At 37.9% G+C, this 14,321-nt stretch overlaps 1 protein-coding gene across 1 annotated transcript in view; it reads right to left on the bottom strand.

Annotated features, from left to right (window-relative positions):
• nudcd1 (NudC domain containing 1) overlaps positions 1–14,321 on the bottom strand; it is a 47,652-nt gene that overhangs the window by 30,739 nt on the left and 2,592 nt on the right. Inside the window, exons 3-5 of the mRNA XM_034124176.1 lie at positions 12,928–13,113; positions 9,245–9,428; positions 6,560–6,748 (exon numbers count right to left, since the gene is read on the bottom strand). Coding sequence (XP_033980067.1) covers positions 6,560–6,748; positions 9,245–9,428; positions 12,928–13,113 — 559 coding nt within the window. The remainder of the gene's footprint in view (positions 1–6,559; positions 6,749–9,244; positions 9,429–12,927; positions 13,114–14,321) is intronic.

The raw sequence follows: 14,321 nt of genomic DNA, 5'->3' as shown, positions 1-14,321 counted from the left end.
TTGATTAAAACATTTCTGCACATCGAGCAAATAGTGCCATTAAGAAAAGCCCAGACAAAAGATCATTAAAGAAAGTCTCTCCCTCTGTGAAATAACTAAAACGGTTTGGTCTTAATAATTGTGTTCATGCATCACGAAAAAAAGGTTTTCAGGGCCTTCAAAATCTTAATATAAACAGTGTGTACAACTCGGCAGAAACAGATTGCTGTTACCTCAGCCTGCGATAGATCTGAGAGGATGTAGTTCTGTTCATCTGTTGGTGAAAATGACACCTTAAAGTCTGTTAATAGATCTTGAATAAATATAGTCCGTGTTAGACCATGGGTCAAGGAAGCTGTTTTCAGAGTGGATCCAAGCCAAGTGCTAGATCAAGGTTTTCTCTTTAAAAGGATTTCTACATATTGCAGTGGCAAATAAAGCGTTTTATCTCATAAGCTGTTGCTCTTACTTGAATCGAAATCTGGCGCATAGAGGTTTTTAGTTTTTCTCAGATTCCTTCAGAGGTTTTTACTGGCAGCGGAATTATCGGCAAAGGTCCTTTACTCTCCACAACAAAGAAGCCAGGTGTTTGAAACCAGTGAAAACTCAAAATAAAGCTGGTAAAAGAAGTGTTTTCTTGGTGGAAACAGGACAACGTGGCTTCGAGCTAAAGACTAATGTTTGCTTAGCTTGTTTCTCTGAAGACTCAAGATCAAGACGTCTGATGACTTAAATATTACCAATGTAGTAGAATTTTAAAAAAGTACATTTTTAAAGCTTCCGGTAGAAACAACGCTTACGCATGTGCAAAGGGATATGTCAAAATGGACTGTTATCTTGATTTAAATTATGGATTCCTCGAGGTTTGGAAATAGTTTGAATAATTTGGGAACGTACAAGTACACAATTCAACATGACTTGTGGCTAGTGTTTTCTGCCGTTTTAATGGGGAAATGCTACATATTGTACCTTTAGAGCAGAGGGCCACATACAGGAAAAGATACGGAGGACTGGGCTAGGTGTATTGCCTCAGAAGTTAGAAGTCTCATTCATTATTGGGCTTTTTTTTATCAATTTAGATTTGTTTTAATATGTTTTCAAATTTTCGCCTGAATTTTTATGAAATTTAGGCAAACACATTAATATTGTGTAATATATTTTTTACATAATTAAGAAGTAAGATATAAGACAAGCACAAGTTTCCCGTGTGGGCCATATTCCATTATACTTTTAGAATTTGCTGCAGGCCAATAAAAAAAAAGGACCACCGGCCACAGTTGGCCCCCGGGCCGTAGTTTGGACACCCCTGCTTTAGAGTGTTGTTGAGCACTGGAGAATGCATACTCTCTCTGTGTGCTTTTTAGATGTGAAACTATTGCAATACTGTCAGTTTAAAAAGTTGTAATGTTTTAAAACACACAGTTGACGAATAAACCTGTCCTTGATAGACCCTTTTAACAAACATGACACGTGCTTTCCGCTTTCTTTGACAAGGAACAAATCTGTTCTCACCATTGCCCACTATGTTAAGACGCCCATTTTCTGTTGTTTCTGACTCAGCGCCTCCCTGGCATTCTGTTATTCACAAGCAAATCATTTTTCTTTTTAGCAGACAGTGAAAACACCTGGTGCGCTTCAATGAAACACAAAAGTCACCCTGAAACGGAAGTCACCAAGGACATTTTTGAAAATAGCCTTGTTGGAAAATGTACAAACATCTGGCCTTGTGTCCTTCTTAGACCAACAGTCTACAGAAGCTCGATAAAATAACAGGCAAGTAAAGAATCAGAAATGAAGAAATCCAATCGTAAATCTGATCAGAAACAATTTGGCAGCGTTGTGTTCAACTCTCAATTTGAAGGAAGAGTTACAGGTTGTTCACGGATACATTTCTATATTACAATCTATTTGAGTCCCTTTCATCTGCAGAGTCCCTTTCATCACTTGCTGTTCATAATAGAGATTCAGACATTATTTTCTTTCAGACTACAGTTTTTCAGAGATCTTGGCTCAGGTGAAAATACCTACCTACCTCATGAAAAGCAGTTGCCAGGCATTTATAAGAGGAGGATAATACAGTGACCCCATCACTGAACAGTCCGCCTCATTCCACCAACTGGGAAACCGAATAAGAAACAAACTAAATTCAGAAATGCTGCTTAGTAACCTCTTAGCAACATATGGTTAGACCCCATTGATAGGAGAACCTGGGTGAGGAGGGGTTAATTACAGGATTTACCAGACAGAACATACCAGAGAGGCAGATAATAATAATCTCCCTCACACTCCTCTGCACAGGCATAACTGTGAGCGGTCATATCAAATAGTTGAATATTATTAGAACATTTAAAGGTGGGGTAGGTAATTTTGGAGAAACCAGCTCGAGTGCGCTAGGATTTGAAAATACACAGCCGGAAAAAATCTGCCACTTCCTTACAGAGCCCCTCCTCCAACACACACGAACGCGCACATGACCAATAAGGGCACGAGATAAGTGTGTGCACAGATGGAAGGCTGACAGGCAGGTAGGCCATCCAGTTATTTTAGCCGGGCCGGCTAAAATGATTGGTCGTGCTTTTTACAGTACCACGGCTTCCACAGATGACGTTTTTTTTATGGATTTTTTGTCAAAGCACTTCAGATATTCATTGCTATCGGGATGTTAAGAGCATTCCATGGAATATAACAAAAAGTGTATCTCGAGCCGGTTTCTCAAACTTACCTACCCCACCTTTAACTAAGTATTTGAGGTACATTTTACTTGAGTCTTTCCATGTAAAGCTTCTTTGAGGTAACTCATCTACCTTTTAAATTGAAATATTGTTAATTTGAATGCAATTATCTACAGTACATGCTCTAACTCCACCACCTCATCAGCAGCCTATCTGAAAATGGCAGAGTGATGCACGCAGGTTTTTCATTCGGACGGGCGGAACGTTTTTCTAAAAAATCTCTGTGAGCAAAGGCCGATGCACAAACACACATTCGAGAACAACTCAACACAAACTGGATTCACAAATGCCTGATCGAAAGTAGATTTTTAAACTCACAAAAATATTTTGAAAATATAACAGGGATGTGCAAAGTACGCAAACAAATTCAAAAAGCTATGTGTGTCACTCGGCCTTCTTCAGATACCCTGCTGATAACGTAGTTTCCGCATTTAATAGTAAGAGCATGCAGTCGGGTTACACGGCGACAGAAATCAAACAGGGAATTGAGATCCACAAAATACAAACTCGTATTTGCATACAAAAGCATATATTCAAAGATTTTCTTTCTGCTTATACAAAACAATACATTGTCCTGAATATGAAATCAGAGGTTTCCAGCTTTTTGTTTGTAATAACTTGTAACAAAAAACCTTCTCTTGTCACATGTTTTCAATAAATGGTTAGCAGTTAGACAGATTGTTGTATCCTTTTTCCTCTCCAATCAGTCACCCCCTCAGATGTATTCATCGTCCAACAACCTGTAATGGAATAAACTACTACTACTGTATCTAAAAAAGTATTAGTCAGCTGCCAATTAAAGAAATGTAGAGATGCTTCAATCCTGGCTAGAGTTATACGATTAAAAAAATAAGCCATGAAACAACTGTGGAGAAAGATTTGAAACGACAGAGGGAACAGATCACTCCAAGCTGAATCATCTGATTCATAGGCAGCCAGTGCGAATGTTCTCATATGCAACACTCCTATAGAGAAAACTTAGTGCCAGAACTGTGATACCTCTCACTCTGTGATTACTGCCAGAGCCTGAACACTGAAATTGGTCCAATTTCGATTTTCCAAAGCAACAAACCTGCTCCATATCTGGCAGGGATGTGGGGAACAGGTTCATTATCACCTTTTGTTGTCGACTGAATCAACAAAAGAACTAATGAGAAGGGGAGAGGGGGGCTGCCAAATCTTCTCTTTCATTTCTCAATCTCCTCTTTACCCCTCCACTGTTCATCGTTTGAACTTCTCTGTCGGCCTAACTCCTGTTCAGACACATAAAATGCCAACCTAACACAGCCACTCTCCACTTACGTAATATACTTATCCAACCACATGCTTGGACACTTTCTCTATGTACACTCTTGATAGCATATCTGCACCTGTTCTCCATCTGCGCACCACAAATTCAACTCCATCTCTCCTCCCCCCTTTTGCATCTCCTCTCTCATCACTTACAAGCGCTTTGAAGATGCCTCCTCTCCTGACATCTAATCCACTTCTACTACTCCGAAACGAGAAAAGCAGAGTGCTGATAAAAGGATCGGCTAAAAGCTGCTTTTATAATGCTTCTGTGCCATTAACACACAAATACACAGACATATACGATGCGCTGTCTCGCTCGCCCAAGGTTTTTATATATTTTGAAAAAGAGGGGAATGTATGCCTTTTTAGAGGTTGTGAGAATAAGATGGAGACCGGAAAAATAAATAAAAAAGATTTGGATTAGAACATCTGAGTCAGTACAGAAACAGGATGTATTGTAAATGTACTGACATGGTTATAAGGGTGATGTATATAAAAGTAAAGCAACGTGTATAATAGTGAAACATTTAGTCAATTTAGAAACATTTTGGCAAACTCGCCTATTTTGTTTTTTGTGGAGTTAGATCAGAAGATTGATACCAATTTCAAGTTTGTAGGTTCATTTGAAACTACAGCCAGTAGCCAGTTAGCTTAGCTTAGCCCTGTCAAAATGTATCAATGCATTGTACATACATATACAATGTGATAGTAAGTTAGCTTTATGCTAAGCTAAGCTTGCTAATTCCTGACTTTATTTTACTATTTATTGTACAGGTATGTGTGGTAGCAATCTACTCATCTAGGTCTCAGCAATAAAGTAAAAAGGACATTTTACAACAAAAAAAAAACAATCAAATTTTTCCTTTAGCCGGTTAAAAATAAATTCTAAATAATATCATTATTTGTTAACAGTTACACAAAACAATTATTGTTTTGTTCCAGTCCCTAAAATGTGAGAATTTGCAACTTTTCACACCTTTGGGTTTTTGACTATTGGTCATCAAACACTTGAAAACATCCCTTTGGACCCAAATAACTGGCATTCATCATTATTTTGGCCATTTTTAGACAAATCAGTTCAACAGTTTCAACAAATTAGGAAAAATAATATATTCATTAGCAAATTAAAACCTCAACATAAATCATAAATGATAACTCTTTTACTTAGCACTTTAACACACGACTGGAATACAGATTATGCTCTGGTTTTATGACAAGCATTAATAAATGTTCTGGATAGTATCCATGGACTGAGACAGATTATCAGATCCGACAGAGACCCCCGTCTGATTGGGAATATTGTGCTGCCTGCTCCAGCGTTTCTATGGCTACAACCCAGAGAGTCACTTTGAGCCTATGAAAGGTAATGAGCAGAAGAAGCTTACATGTTGGTTTTTTACTGGAAATAACCAGATGCAACTGCATGATGAATCTTAACAGGAAATACTCTCAACATAGAAATGTCAAGAAATGAGTGTGGTGATGATCATGATCATATCTTTGATGTAGTCAGAGTCCAGATGATGATTGTGTTTCAACACTTGTACACAGGCTGGTACACTCTCTGGCGAGAGATGGCACTTTCTCATTATAAATATGATTGATGCCAAAGCGTGACATAACCTCTTTCTCTCGTTTCTACATCATGAGTCAAACTGAGTCTTCTGAATTAACAAAACTTTTTCTAAATTAGTTTTGCAACCAGAACTAAAACTTTTGACAGAGATATGGTCATGTTCATGATGCACTTGCGAGTACAACCGTTCACTTTGACACTGGTGTGGGAAATATGACTACTTATTCCATTGGGTTCATTATGTATCAATCTAGCCCAGTTGGTGTATTTTTACTACACCAACTAATCACACATTTTATTGTATTATATTCATTTATTTGCAACTTCTACCCAATGACAATGGCATATTTTGTTATATTTTAATTCAATTGTATTTTTAATGATATGCTGTACTAACAACCATCTAATCATTATAATAACAATGTCTCAAATGAAAACGTGATATGAAATAGGAGGTTCATAATGAAAAGAGATGTATCCCCTGCAGCTGTACGAAACCTTTGACCCCTCTTAGCTGATAGTTAGTGGGGTTTTTTGCCAAATTATGCAATCATTAGCCCTGTTTACAGAAACTGCAGGCAACCGTTTTAACCTAATGTAAACTCCCTAAACAGCACTGAACGCTAAAGAGTTAAGTTAGCAACTAGCTGGTAAAGGACCGTTAAGCAGCTAAATATTCAGATACGTTTCCAAACTAAGGTAGGTACTGTAGAGACCAAAATAGCGCTAAAAGGAGGGTGAATGATGGACTTAAATATGTCAGAAGGCAGGAAATGTGACATTAAATGAAATGTTAATCAATATCTACTGGTTGTTAACAGAACCCATAAGAACTATATAAAGTAAGCAATTGTCTTTCAGCGCAAGCAATTACTGAAGCTTTCAATGACTGAGATGGAGGTATTTTTGGATGACTTTGGTTAACGTATAAAATAAAAGGTAGTATTAAGTCCCTAACCCGGCAGCCCCGGTGACCCACCTGTCTTCTCCACCTCCATGGGCTCGGGGTCTGGCAGCTGCACTGGGAGCCCGTCCACATGAGTGAAGGCGAACGGTTTCTCCGAGGCCACCATGAGCCCCTTCCCCTTCGGCTCCACCGCTGCATAGTGAGGCACCGTCTTCCCATTGAGGACCCTCCTCTTCTTCACCTCGTACTTCTTCTCCTGACCTGCATGTGGAGAGACAACAGTGATAAAGTCCATTCTATTAGAGCAGAGGAAAGAGTAATGTAAACTTGTTATTCCAGCAGTTAATGGATCTTTGAACAAAATGTCTGCTGATTTCTGTTTTATGTTATTACATTTTTTTTTTTTTATGTTATCAGTGATTACATCAACTTGTGTATAAAGGGTACTTTTGGTTTGTATTGCTATTGTTTTAGTTATTGCTGTGCCTTTGATATCTATTGTTCATTTCACAACTGACTCGTGATATCAATTAGGAAATCTAAATTGATAATCAAAAGCACAGAAACCCCACATTTGCAGGGGAATATAATATGAAGATTGAACAAATTGAACTTCAGTTTAATATATCTATTGTTTTTATTTAATTGACTGAATATGAAATGTGCCCAAAAAAAGAATGCAGAAAAATCAAATCTTACATTAATCTCCAAATGTCTATATATTTGGAGATTAAATCAGTGCATGGATTTTTCTATAATGTTCCCCAAGGTCTTGGTGTATTAAAGTGGCTTATAAGACATCATTTAGCATGATAATGGCAATCATGTATCTATTGTAATGACCAGAAGTATCTTATACCCTCTAACACAGTTTGAGTTTTTTTGAAAATAAAAGATCACAGGAATATAAATGAATGCATTTCAGTTATTGAAAGGTTTTGCCTAGATGTATTACAAAGTGTGATGGATTTCCTTAGTGGCGCAAACCAGACTATTTGCCCGAATGAAGCGGAAAATTACTTTTTCATTTCATATCCTCAGTTTGTTATGAGAAAGTAATAACATGTTGTCAGGCCTGCATTTACAGTCCAAAATGTTGGTAACTTTTGGTAATATGAAATTGTGCAAGGTGTACGTGAATGTGTGCTTTCCATGCTAAAGCACATGTGGCTCTCTGTGGGAATCTGTGAAATAAGAGTTCTATCATTTTCCACCCATGTCGGCAAAATATTGAATCAAGAGACATGATTCTGTGGTTTTCTATATCTGTTTCGGAAATGTAGGACATGAGCAGCAAAACAAACACTCACACCTTCTTTTGTAGAGGACATATTATGCACATTTTTAGGTTCACATTTGCCTCTACTGGGACATGTTTCCATGCTTTAATGTTCAAAAAGCTCTTTTCTCTTACTGCAGCACCGCTTTTCACACTCTGTCCAGTCTGCTCTGATTGGTTAGCTGGTCGACTGAGGTGTCGCACCCCTTAACATGATAGGGCCCCACAAACTGTGTCTACAGTAGGGAGTTGTCTAGTGGAAGAGGTACAACATATTAATGACATGCTTGACTATGGAGACTTACAATCCCCTTTACAATCATATTCAGATCAAATATAAAGCCATTGAGACCTAAAACAAATAACAAACAATTATTCTACATCGCGCAGGTATCAAAGGGTTCCATCTATAAATCCAACTTAATGAAGAAAGCACTCTCTAAAGGCCAGAGGTGGGGGACTCGAGTCACATGACTTGACTTGGTATTCATGACTTGAGACTTGATGTGTGTGTGTTTGTGCTCTGCGTGTGTGTGTGTGTGTGTGTGTGTGTGTGTGTGTGTGTGTGTGTGTGTGTGTGTGTGGTGTGTGTGTGTGGTGTGTGTGTGTGTGTGTGTGTGTGTGTGTGTGTGTGTGTGTGTGTGTGTGTGTGTGTGTGTGTGTGTGTGTGTTCGGTGTGTTTGTGTGTCCGACAACGGCATTTGTTTTCAAATGACCATGAACAGTCATTTACACACATCTGGCCAACTCCATATGTATATGTGGGTGTTCCCAAATGAAAGAACTGTGTTTAATCTTAATGTCGCATTGTCTGCACACAAACACACACACATATCATGCGCCCTGGTACATACACTATTCCGTTGTATTGGCTTTGATGCAATATTTCTTTGTGCACAGACACAGTTAGGAAAATAATGAGACAGTGTCATATGGGAGCACCTTAGACAGACCATGGAGAAATGCTGTGACCCTGCTGAAGGGGGGGCAGGAGGCTTAACATGTTGATGTAAAATATTTGTGTTGTACTCTCACCACAGTGACTTGGGACTTGCTTGAGACTTGTAGGTTAAGACTTGAGACTTGCTCATGTATGACTTACTCCCACCTCTGCTAAAGGCTGCTCCTGTGTTTTTTTTCTTCCCAATCTTTGAATCATTAGTCAGGGTGTCTCTCATACTCAGAAAGTGCCGAGAACTTTAATGAAATGTCTTCTTGGCAATGTTTGCTTTAGAGATTACGAATGTCCTCTGAGATCTCATAATTAAACCGCATTAAAGGCAGAGTATGACTAACTTCCTTGTAGAGTTGAATTAAAAGGCTTTCTGTCGCCTACTGGGTATGTACTGTAAAAAAAGAACATGACAATGAAATAATAGGCTTGAATTTGAGACCCTTATTATGTATGACACACTTGTCTTCTCTTATTTCACTCCATGCTACATTACTGAGATGATGCTGGCCTGTGCACCACCCACCTTGTCCTGCACTGTTGGCGACTGTGATCCACTCCAGAGACACGCAGAACCCGCTCCCTTTGGTTTCCTGCGGCTCCTTCTGGATGCGGAGCAGCAGCACCTCCATGGAGTGGACTCCCTCCTGGACATGAGAGATGCTGTGGAGGAGGCTGAAAGGCTCCCCCGTGTCCTCACTGAACAGCGGCTGCCAGGAGAGAACCAACACACAACAAATCAGGGTCTCATTTCCCAAGCTGGGAAGCTGTTCTTCAGCGTTATCATGAGCAAAGAAAATGTGTTATTAAGGATTATTTGATATGACCATCAGGTTTCATTTCTGTCCCCAGATTCAGAAGTAAACATGGAGAATGTCATTTATTATGCTTTATATATCTGGAACAAACTCCAAGGCTGAAGTCTTTTTTTTTTTATCTGCTTTTGTTAAATCAAATAACTATTCATATTTGACAATGCATTGTAACATTTATTCTTGTATTTGTTGCCTGTTTTATTCCATTTGAGCTTGTTTTTTTTGTATTTTCTTGGTTTCCTAATTACCTTTTAAATCTATTTAAATATCATTTTAAAATGAGTTTCTGTCGCGCTATATCTTAATGCTATAAATCAAATGTTTGTCTCATTTTGAAATCTGATATATAAATAAAAAGAAATCTTTCCTTGCCTTACAGCTTACACCATTTTAACAGTTTAATTCCACTCTCCCTTAAAAACATACATTTCCTATTAAAGTATTTAATGAATAAAGAGCACTCCTTATTATGACCCTGACCAAAAAGTCAAGTGTTATGGTCTTCATTGCACTTCATAGGATATTTGGATGTATTTCATCAATAAAACGCTAATTGAATGTAGTATTTCTACACCAGTGTTTATATTTGCCTTTTTGAAGATATATGAAACTTCTTGACTCAACTCTCATTTGTAGCCAATCCAAATCTCCGCTATTAACAGGATAAAGTGCACAAAGACTCATCTGATGAAAGACTTGATCCCTCACATCTACAAGCCAATTTCCCAAAGACTGGCTTAGCTTTATAAACAAAGGAGCTGGTTTTAAAGCTTGAATTTGCATAACAGTTCAAAATAAAAAAATGCTTCTTTTGACAAGTTTTTATGTTGAATAAAAATACGTTTTATTATACCACAGCCAATTTAAAGGCTATAATCCCACTGAGTTCCAGACTCCAGACTCCTGGCTGCTAGATTTAATTAATCATAAAATTGATATTTTGTTATTGTATTTCATACAGTAATTGAAATATGAATTTGTTATCCTCTTGGAATAGGAATATATAGCACACGCAAGATTAAAGAATGAAGCTGGGCTCACAATGTTGTATATTCTTCTTATGAGAGTCAACACTACGTTAGTTTGTCTCTCTTTCTGACTTCCTCACCCTTTCACCAAATGCTACTCAATATTTGAAGCCACGGATAAGTAAACATGTCAGTATTGTGACAACCCTGTGGTTGTCCATTGTATGGTGCTGTTGAAACCTGAGTTTTTTTCTTGCAGAGAGTCTGGAGGTGGGGTCAGGTCCTGTAATCAGGAGAGATGAGACCCACCTGTGGCCCCTGGTTCCAGACTATTTAAGAGGGCTGCAGAACAGTCCCAAGCTGCTTCTCAATGTCAAGGAAGGATCCTTCAGAGCCTCTATTTCAAGGATGCTACGTCATCGAATCCCGCCGAAGGACTGTTCCAATGTACAGGATCCTTGGAATTCTACCGAGGACTGAATCCTTCGTTGCGGAAAATGTCAAGGCTGCTTATGTGTATCCTCGGCGGTCTTAAATTACCCACAATTCTTTGCGCACGGACCAATTTTCAAAATCTTAGGCGGAAAATGGCTGAATCCGTGCAGTACACATTTAAATGCAAGTATGTTCAGTGGCGTAGTAAATGTGTTAGTAAATATGTTACTTTGTTAAATTTGTTATCACCATAGATGTGTTCCGTGAAAGTAAAGCAAGTTCATAATTAGCTAGGTACATCGTGAGGTAGGCTAAGTATTGGCTAATTATAGATGCATATGACGCAAACCTGCACACTTGCTAGCCTGTTCCATTCTTCGTTCTCCGAATGCTAGGAAGGATTCTTGCCTAGCCTCTGAAGGACCTGACTCGGAAGGACATGTCCTACCAAGTAAGCGTCCTCGACTTTGAGAAACAGCTCCACTCTCTCTCCCGGCTGCCATGCCCTGTGCACCAGGCCAGCACTCCTCAATTTGCTTATTTGTTATTTGTGACCAGTTTGGAATAAATTATTGTTTTGGGCAACTTTTGTTTAAATATTCTTTCCTTTTGTTACAAAAGGAGCCAGCTTATACAGTATGTAGGACGGATTCATATCATAGAGCCTGTGTTTACGAAGGGTGGGAATTTTTAGATTTGGTATTCAGTATATAGGGATGCTAATTTGTACTGTGCTGTGTACATATAAAGGCATTAGTGCTTTGTAAAGTATAATATTATATTATTATAATATTTGTTAAATCAACTGTTTCTGATTAACTGAAAACTCACAGGCAATTCTAACACAAAAGCTCCCATTCATTCATGCTAAACTTGCTCAAATAAACACTTTTTAATAAATGTACTCTCAGTGACTGCAAGATTTTTACAAAAATGAAATCAAACTGCCTGATAAATTGTGTAGGCCTAGCCTTTTTATTTTTCAGAATATTGACAGTACACAAAATAACATGTAGAACTGGTATTTGTTGGATTTTTTTAACAAATCAAACAATAATGCTTCACCAGTTGTTTCCCGAGCTTGGTGTGTAGAATCACTGTGCGTCAGTAGCAGAATCTAGTTTCTTTTCTCTTTTCTTTACATTTTTAAAGCTTTTAAGTTGTCTATTCAGAATCTTGTCTTCATTCTTACATAAATCACCTTCACCTCTAGTGTTCATCATTATATATAACCATGTCACCCAGTGCAACACTGTGACTCACTCATGTGTTTTTAATAATGATAGTGAATTTTTGATATTGCACAGAGGAATATGTGTATCAGGCTGTGGTTACACAGACTTGTTAAATCAAGGACTTTATTGACATTAAGAAAAAGAAAAGAAAAAAAATGTCACCAGCCATATCTTTGAACTATTTTACAAGCAATCCAAGATTATGAGAAATCATAAAAATATCAAACGTTGACACCAGCTAATGGCATGGACAAACATATTTGTCACAATCAAAATGAATGATCTTTTATAATAACTACAGTAGGAGAGCTGCTCCACAAAGATGATATCACCTGTTGCTGAGATGTCTGGCTTGACTCCAGTCATTAAAAGCATCCCTCATCTCTCCCACTACTAGCCTTATTTTCAGCTGTGAACTAAATATCAATCTAGTGCCATTAGAAATGTAAATAAACAAAGATGTCTTTTGTAAAAGTGCCAGTGTAAATATGAAATTATTTTTGAGGTTACACCTATTCGCTGGAGATATAGTGGACTTTTTTTTATATCATAGAATGTTCATGTAATGTTGCTGCACTACCATTCAGTCACCAATAGAGGTGGAGAAACGGCTACTACTACTTACTGCTCTGTCAACTACACATCGACTGCTGAAAACATTGCAACTGAAACACCTAATATCCTATCAGAGATGTATTCATGATTGTAAAATAGTAAATGTTTTAACTAACAACAGTAAACACATTTTATTCTTACCTCCCACTTCATAAAGGTGCCGTCTCCCCTCTTGCCGGTGCGGAGGAGGGTCAGCGTGCCGGCTCCGTCAGAGAGAGCCGCCCAGGTGGCTGAGGTGAGGCTGAGCGACGCACACACACGACCCTCACACTGGCTGGGGTCAGAGGTTAAACTGTACACCTCTCTCGGTTTTCCCAGGGCGGTGTCCTGAAAAGCACAACAGACATTCAATACTGCACCAACAAAACCAGGAAAACATATAACTGTCTCTACATCAGTCTTAGAGGGGCTGGCCAATATTTTATGAGATCTTCAATCCCAATAAAGAGTTGTTTCATATCTTGATAACGATATAAATCACAATATAGCATGTTTTCTGCTAATTCAACAAATCAATAGCCCATATAAAAGTAACCACATGTTAAAGCCTGTTTTAGTGTACTCTTATGAGAGTCATTTACTTGGCAAATGAAAAGTAGTTTGCACACAAATACAGAGTTATCAGATTGAGACAAAGTTAAATGTCATTTAATTTAATGAGATTTTCAGAAGAGATTTGATTTAGAATGTGCTTGTTTATATCATATTAGAAGAAGTGTATAGGGATATCTTTGAAAAGAAATAGGCCTCAAGTAGCTCAGTCTGTATGGACTTTGCATTTCTTCTCCTGGGCATTACCGAAGTGTCCTTGATCCAGGCAGCGAACCCCCAACTGCTCCCTGCCTCCGGAAAAACCTGGCAGCCTGTTTGCTCTGACACTTCACCATAAATGCATCTGTTTGTATGTGTATATATTTATTCACCTAATGTGTGTGTATTGCACTGTGTGAACAATTACATTTCCCCTTGGGCATAAATAAAGGTTGTTCCTATTCTTCTATAATCTATATGATTCCACCAGGACAATTCATTATTATCTTGAAATATTGCGAAACCCTTAATATAAACTATGCCCAATTCTTTCAAATGCAAGGAGCAAACAGTTTGGAATAAGTTAACAATTATTTATTTTGTGTTTTAAACAATTGTTCAGAGCCTAAGGTAACATCATTAAATTGCTTGTTTTTTTCTGATCAACAATACAAAACCCAAAGGTATTAATAATAAGTTGCGTTAATGTCATTAAAAACTCACCTTTTTATTAAAGCTTTTAACTTTAAGCTTTTATATTGTTGAAAACGCTGTATATTGTATTGGGTGTGTTGCTGGCTGAAAGACCCGTTTTTGATCCATGTAAAGCACTTGGTGAATTTGTTTTAAAGGTGCTGTATACAAAAAGTTATTATTGTAATTATTATAAAGGACGGATAGCAAATGAAGCTGGAATCACGATTTGATTTGGCTGTTTTGCTTGAAAGATTAGTTAGTTAGTTATTTCAACTGTTTGTGTCCATCAACAAATACATTAATCAACT

The sequence above is a fragment of the Trematomus bernacchii genome, unplaced genomic scaffold (assembly GCF_902827165.1).
Source record: "Trematomus bernacchii unplaced genomic scaffold, fTreBer1.1, whole genome shotgun sequence".
Classification (NCBI taxonomy): domain Eukaryota; kingdom Metazoa; phylum Chordata; class Actinopteri; order Perciformes; family Nototheniidae; genus Trematomus; species Trematomus bernacchii.
Note: the sequence above shows the minus strand (reverse complement) of the source record. Positions and strands in the feature narration are given on the sequence as shown.